Genomic DNA, 7,718 nt, shown 5'->3' with positions numbered 1-7,718 from the left:
GGGGCTTGCGCGGGCCCGGGAGCTGAGCGGTGCCCTTTCTCCTGTGGCCGTGGGCAGCGGGTTGTGCTCTCCCTCCGTTTCAGCTTACTTTCTGCCCGTGGCAAGGATCAATGGGAAATACCGTTTAATGGTGCAAAAATAAGGCTTCTGTTGTGATGCTCCTGTTAAGACAATGCGGGGGCCTCGGAGTGTGCAGTGACCCTCAAGAAATTGAGAATACGAGATTAACAACTACAACTAATTATGCAGGAGGTTTTCTGTGGGTAAAGGGTTAGTTATTCAGCCCCTCCTTGCATATTACTACAAGTTCATAATCGACTTTCTTCTCTGTCTTGATGCTGCTTTGTGGAGCCTTGATCCACCCATTTGAACATACTCCTAAAGCATAAAGCATGTCGACTCCATAGTTCTCTACTTCCCTTGTTTGCCAAAATTTCTGTCAGTAGTTTGAGCTGTAATCTTGTCACCTCCTTGACAACTGCAGTATCTTTCTGGTGGTATAGAGGATTCTGGGTGCATTTATTTAACATGGAATGTGTAAAATCATCTGCTTAAAAATCTCAGTCTGAGTTTCTCTGAGGACCTTAAATATTTCCTTGTATTCTCCCATCTTCTTTTTGTACCAGAAGTCTACTTTCTGTAATCTCATTCCTGTGGCCATCTACCATTAATAGTGCTATTTGATGTTCTTTTGCAATCCTTTACTTCTCTTTGCTACCTTTCTGATAAAGCCCACTGTCTCTGAGCCCTTATTCTGTACAGCTTTATTCTTTTCTATTTGCTTCACCTTGTTACTTGATTATTTCAGTCAACTTTACCAGTCAACCCATGTTGTCTTCCTTTGGGGAGGTCATTTGCAAGGAGATAGATTGAACAACTAAAAGATACTCAGAAAAAGGAAAATATTTATTACTGTTTAGTGTTTGTATTACCATGTATGTGCACCATCTGTTGTGGCCTTTATCCTGGTTCATAACCAGTCAAAGCATATAATTGTGCAAGCACAGTAAAAACCTGATCCTTGCCCCAGAGAGTATTCAGGCTAAACGTGAATGAAGTGTCAATATAAATACAAAAAAGAAACCCAGAGACTTGCTGAATGTTTGTCATGATTGTCACAGCACATCACTTGTCTGATTGCTGTCCTCCTTAGTAGAGAGCTTATTCCAAGTTTTAATTTAAATGGCAAACTCTACAAAGCAGTTGCTTCAGATCCAGTAGTACCAAAATACATAACCATGCAGCTTTCTACAAAATTGCTCATGCGACTGAAATGTATGGAAGGTATCACTGGCACTAGGAGAGCAAAGGCTCCAGGAGCAGTCTGTAATCAGCTTTCAGGATTGCTCCATGTTGTTTAAAAAAAAAAAAAAAAGAAAGAAAAAAAAGTATTAAGCAAGTGGAAGGCTGGATTCCAGGGAGACCCAGCACTCACTGCTATCTTGCTTCCTCCCATGGTCAAGTTTCACTGTTGGTAGTGTGATCTGAAAAGGCATAACACAGGAGGAGGAGGCAAGGACAGACTGCGAAGGAGGACTTTAGAAACATTGCCTGGGCATGGATGGATGGTGTTAGGAAAGCTGAGGTTCAACTTTAGCAGCTGCTGCTGCGACATTAGTAGTGAAAATATGCATAAGGAAAAATATTGGATCATTGCTCAATGGAGCCGGTCATTTAGTGGTGATGGACACAGATAAGGCTGAGGTACCCAAGGCCTCTTCGCCTCAGTCTTCACCAACAAATTCTGCCAGGCCTTTGTGTCACTTTGGAGTCACTCGTGGAGTGAATCCTCTTGGAAAATATTTCTCATCACGTGAAGGAGAAGGCAAGCATGGATTTATGTATGGTAAATCATGCCTGATCAGCCTGATTGCCTTTAGTGATAACATGGCTGGATTTGTAGGCAACAGGAGAGCAGAGTATGTCATTCACCTTGACTTCAGCGAGGCTTTTGAAATTGTATTCTTGTATTCAAGTTAGGATGTTATGGGCTGGAGGGATGGACAACTAAACAAGTAAAAAAATGGTTGGATGGTCAGGCTCAGAGGGTTGTGATTAATCAGACATACCATACGTGGAGGTTGGTAACAACTGGAGCACCGCATGGGTCTATCCTGTGACCTGTCCTGTGACCTGGTCTATCAGTGACCTGGAGCAAGTGTCAAAGTGCACTCTCATTGTGTGCAGGTGACAGCAAACTACGGGAATCGGTTAATATACTCGCGGGCAGAGCTGCCACTCAGAGGGACCTAGATGGGCAAGAGGAGTGGGCCAACAGGGACCTTACAAAATTCAGCAATGACAAATGTAAATTCCTACACCTGGAAAGGAAGAACCCCTTGCAACATGCAGGCGACAGTGTAGGGGACTGGCAGACTGGAGAGCAGCTCTGCTGAAAAGGCCCGCGAGGGCTCTCGGTGGACAGCAAGCTGAATATCAGCCCACAGTGTGCCCCCACATAGCAGCGGCCTGAGCCATATTCACAGGAGCACAGCCAGTAGATCGAGGGGAGCGATTATCCCCCCCCCTACTCAGCCCCAGCAGACCACATCTAGATACTGTGTCCAGTTTGTGGCTACTGGTACAGGAGAGGTGTTCATCTGTTGAAGGGAGTTCAGCAAAGGAGTACCAAGATGGTCAGGGGCTGGAGCACTTGCCCTGTGGGGTGAGGCTGCAGGACTGGGGGTTTTTCAGCCTGGAGAAAAGGCAGCTTCACAGGGGGACCTAACAGCAGCTCCCTGGTTCCTATGGGGAGAGCATTGAGAAGATGGAGCCAGGCTCCTTGGAGTGGTGTGTGGCAGGAGGGTGGGGAACAACAGGCATAAATGGAAACAAGATATTCAAACTGGATATAAGGAAAAACTTTTTCACCACAAGGAGTGTCAGTGCCACAGGATGTGCAGGGTGGTTGTGGCATCTCCATCCCTGGAGGTTTTCAAGACTTGACTTGATAAATCCCTGAGCAGCCTGGCCTGACCTCACAGCTGACCCTGCTTGAGCAGGAGGTTGGACTGGAGATCTCCTTGAGGTCCTTTCCAGCCTGAGCTGTCTTGTGATACTGTAAGCTCCAGGGGAACTGCACTGAGTACACTCACAAGCCTCATTCAGCCGAAGAGTTAAAAGTTAACCATTTCTACTGCTCTCCATTTATGCGCAAATTGGTGTACATTGCCCTGATTTCTGGAAGTTTTCCCTCTTTGCAAAGCTTTGTGATGATTTTGTTTATGAGTTTGAAGAGAATAACTAACTTATATTGATGCAAATAGTCTTTTGCTTCTAGTCAAAGGTGGGAGAATAGCACAGAGTGTATAGTTTAATCAGCTAAATGAGGAAGGACTCCTTACTTAATAGATTTATAAGTTAGAGGTAGGTAGAGGCATCTGCTTTGGTTTCTGTGTTGAATATGAAATTAAATGAAAGCTCATGCCTGCTTCAGAGAGTTTTCCTGCTGCAAATTAGGGGTATTTTTGCACCCCTTAAAGCAGCAATTTCTTCAAATTCTTCAAAGTTCTCGAAATGTTTCAAAATGTGTATCAGTTTTAGTCAGGTGAAAAGGTATTTTTTGCTTGTGTTGTTCCTGTGGGGTAGGAAAAGCAGATCAGGGGAATAAAGCAAACTAGTTCTTTCTGTACAGAATGCACCTTCAGGAAGATACTGGTATTATTTTTAAGGCAAACTGCGACAGAATATAGCCCGTATAACTAAGGAGAGAGATTCTTTCTTCATGTTTTGGGACTTGCTTCTTTTCCTTTTGCAGTGTCTTCCAGAGCCCATAAATTCTAGCTGACGTGTGCCCCTTATCAGTCAAAGCTGCTTAAAAATAATGAAAATGTGACTTTTTGCATTTATATTTTATGATGTTTTTTCTCTCAAATGAAACCTGTAATAAAATCCTGGTAATGTGTTTAATTTCTATAGCTGAAGTGTAAAGAGAGTAAAGCATTATTCTGCTGTATTTTCCAGTGGCTTTGAAACGTATGCTGAACTTCAATGTTCCTCCTGTTAAAAACAGCACAGGAGAACCAGTGTGGAAGGTAAGAACTATTTGAACAGGAATAGGAGAATTTTATAGTGTTCAAAAAAGTGCAGATTTTCAAATTTTAACTAACCAGTATCTTCTCTATGTTCTTAACTTGTACTTGTGTTTTATGAATATACAGAAGTGAATATCAGAATTGCTGAGAAAAAAACGTATTTGAGATATTGGCTGCTTGAAGACCCAATGACTGATTCTTTAGGCAATGTTTTAATGAGCAACTGAGGAGGACATTTTTGAAATATACTTAGGTCTCATTGATACCTGTTGGCAGAAACTTGCATAATACCTTACAGGTGAACTTGCAGAGTCAGAAAGAAGCCCATAGAAAGGGAAGAACTATTGATAGCCTTAAATTTAGGACAACTGAGCTCAAGCTACCTTTATTAGCTTTAAAAAGTAATTTGTGGGAAGTTTTTACTACTACAAAGCATATATTCTGTCTCTTCATCCATTCTGTTGTCTTTTTTTTGCTAATTCCTTTTTTCCCTCTCTGCTTTTCCTTTTGTTTTCTCCCAAATGCAGTCAAGAGAAATTCTGCACTTACAATAACAAATTTCTGACAGGAGATTCCTGTTTGACTGACACTTTTTAGGAGATGGAAGTGATGAATTTATTTCTCTTTATCATTGAGTTTCTTTTCTTTTTTTTTTTTTTTTTTCTTTGTATTAGTAAGCACAAAAGGAATCCATGACAAATTAATGATGTATTATAAATTAGCAAATGTTTAGCAGTTTTCAGGTTAGGACGGTAGTTCCTTAAACCTGCATTCCTGTATCCACTGTATCCTGTATTCTACTGTATCTACTTTTTATACCACTTTGTAAAAAGATGTGTTTCTATTTCAGGTTCTCATTTATGACAGATTTGGCCAAGATATAATCTCACCTTTGCTGTCAGTGAAAGAGCTGAGAGATATGGGGATCACTTTGCATCTGTAAGTAAAAAAATCAGGATTTTTTTTTGCTAAAAAGAACTTTCTTTAATATTCCCCCAAAATCAGAAACAGAATACTGAAAATCATTTGATGAATAACTACTAAAATAAAGTTTATACCCTGCCTTGTTTCTAAAATCAGGTGGTATTATTCAGAATCAGGGAGTAGAAAGGTCATTCCAAACACTGTTCAGTAGGATTTCTTACTAAGTAGAGGAGACCCCTGTTCAAAAATAAGAATTATCCAATAGGTGTTTTGGGGAATCTGTCTGTACATTTCCCTCTGTATTCATATATCTTAAAATTATTTTGGCACAAACTGTTTCATGGGACTGTGCATATTCTCCGCCTGTCTTTTTGCACATAGATGTTAATTGTCTCTTGTCAAAGATATGGAATCTTTAAGTATTATTTTAAAAATTTCCCATTTTGCTTTCTCCAGATAACGTTTATTTAGTTCATTGTCATTCCTTAGCTGTGGTAATAGTCATGGAGGATCTTTGAAGATACATTTATTTTTTTCAAAAGTTTATTAACTTTTACTAAGTGAAGGCTAGAAATGGAAGCACAGTTTAACATGTTGACATATCAGCAGAAATGTGAGAGAAGCGTGTAAGCACCTTGCCTGACTTTGTTTTAATGAGCAGGAAAGGCAAGTTTAATAGTATGAGATATGCGGGTTTTTTGTTATCATGTCAACAATCAATAAGTGATACATGAATTTTGTGGATGCAGTATTTTACCTTCCTCTGAATGGATTAATCTATTTTTGAAGATTTGCAAAGCCTTTTCTCAAGCTTTGAATAAACTTTGGAGACCTGTATTAATATATTCAGCCAAAAATTATACAAATATGATTTTGCTATTTTTTCATGTTTTGTTCTTCCTAAAATCTAGCTAAATATAGGGAGAAATTGTAGGAAATGAAACGTGTCTGTATAAATAAATAATTTCTTTAACTTTTATAATGTTACACAAATCAGAGGAAGAACACATTAGAGATGTATTTTTTCTTCCTTTCAGGCTTTTGCATTCAGATCGGGATGCTATTCCAGATGTTCCAGCTATTTACTTTGTAATGCCAACAGAAGAAAATATTGACAGAATGTGCCAGGTAACTTGCATGCTTAATGTTTCAAATGAGTGGACACAACAGAGGTAGAGTGTGTGGAGTAATCCTGCACTCACCGGAGTGTGACCATTTTGTATCTAGTTCTTTTGCATGTCTGAACGCCTTTGCTTGCATTTTTTATATATTAGCACATACTTGTCATAAAAATACTACCAAAAATTTTTATGTGCAAAACTTTAATTTCCTAGAAAACAGAGGGGTAAAATGTCTTCTGTGTTTTGGAGAGAGAGTTTTGGGAGTGAAAAGACAAGAGACAGTGGGCACATATTGAAATATAGGCAATTCCATTTAAACATAAAAAAAAGCTACTTTAATGAGGATGGCCGAATGCTGGAACAGATTGCCTGGGGAGTTTCTGGAGTCTCCATCCTTGGAGATGTTCAAAACTTGGCTGGACACAATCCTGAGCCTATTTGACTCTGCTTTGAGGGGCGGGGGGTTGGACTAGGCTAACCTCAGCGTTTCACATTCTCTGGGAGGAATTGATGGAAGGTTGACATCTTCACCGAAGGAAGGGAGAAGAGCAAAAGGTACTTTAGTCAGTGGTAAGGTGTGGAGTAGTAGTTGTTATCTGGTAGCTTAAATTTCATTTCCTGGTTTTTGCAGTTCTGTGTTAGACTAGTTATAGCTAGTTATATAGTCAAAACACTGCGTACAGGGCTGTATAAACAGACAGCTAAGCACTTCCAATAATCTAGTTCGACTGTGGATAATTGGAACATCACATAGTAAAAGTAAGAATGTTTTTTAATTAGTCAGAAATATATTAGTACTTATTCAGGAAAAAGGTTGTGGTTTTCCTTCCTTTTAGGATCTTCGAAACCAGCTTTATGAGTCTTATTATTTAAACTTTATTTCTGCCATTTCGAGAAGTAAACTGGAAGATATTGCAAATGCTGCCATAGGTGCTAATGCAGTAACTCAAGTGGCTAAGGTAAGAAAATCCCCCAGTCTCTAATGTTAAAGATACTACCATTACAGGTGTTACTGCATTCTTATGTGGCCACTTCAGTGCCATACACAGCTTTTCTGACTGAATCATGAACAAGATAAATGTTTAGCTAGACTCAATGTCAGGCATAGATTTATTGGGGTCAAAGAAGGAACCTACAGACATCTCAGTAATGCAGCTTAGTACTATACTTCAGCTTAATCAAAAGTCCAAGTGCTGCAAGACCTTTGTGCTAAATGATAAGAGGGGAAATACAGTGGTTTCAGAGTATTCACGATCTCATCAGCTCAATGAGTGCATCCAGTGCATATATAATGGGGTGGGGTTTTTAGCTCCTAAATACACAAAAAGTGCAGTATGAGTGCAGTTGTCATTTTAAATAGGCAGTGTACCGTGGAGGTGGATGTTTCATACATACGCACTGTTATTCAGTACACTCCTATACGTTTATGATTTAAAAACAGGTGTCAGTTATGTCTTATTTTTGTTGAATGCCTGTGCCAAAACTTGCGAATTATTAACTAATTACTTTCATATATACTATACTATATATTCACTTTTTCTCATTCCTGTTAGGGAGTACTACTGGCATGAGAGAAACATACTGTTGTGAAATGAAATGAAAACTACTAGTATTGTTTAAGCCTTAGGTCTTCAGCAGG

The 7,718-nt window shown here is 39.5% G+C and overlaps 1 protein-coding gene across 2 annotated transcripts in view; it reads left to right on the top strand.

Moving 5' to 3' along the window:
- Nucleotides 1-3,966: 3,966 nt before the first annotated feature.
- The window catches only part of SCFD1 (sec1 family domain containing 1), a 50,028-nt gene continuing 46,276 nt past the window's right edge, over nucleotides 3,967-7,718 (top strand). The window contains exons 1-4 of one of the 2 annotated variants that reach the window (XM_009584138.1): nucleotides 3,967-4,034; nucleotides 4,885-4,973; nucleotides 5,996-6,086; nucleotides 6,916-7,038. In XM_009584138.1, coding sequence (XP_009582433.1) covers nucleotides 3,978-4,034; nucleotides 4,885-4,973; nucleotides 5,996-6,086; nucleotides 6,916-7,038 — 360 coding nt within the window. In that variant the 5' untranslated portion in view covers nucleotides 3,967-3,977. The remainder of the gene's footprint in view (nucleotides 4,035-4,884; nucleotides 4,974-5,995; nucleotides 6,087-6,915; nucleotides 7,039-7,718) is intronic. The other variant, XM_009584139.1, reaches the window with a different exon arrangement.

The sequence above is a fragment of the Fulmarus glacialis genome, unplaced genomic scaffold, assembly GCF_000690835.1.
Source record: "Fulmarus glacialis isolate BGI_N327 unplaced genomic scaffold, ASM69083v1 scaffold12718, whole genome shotgun sequence".
NCBI lineage: Eukaryota > Metazoa > Chordata > Aves > Procellariiformes > Procellariidae > Fulmarus > Fulmarus glacialis.
The sequence above is the reverse complement of the archived record's forward strand: the minus strand, read 5'-3'. Positions and strand labels throughout refer to the sequence as shown.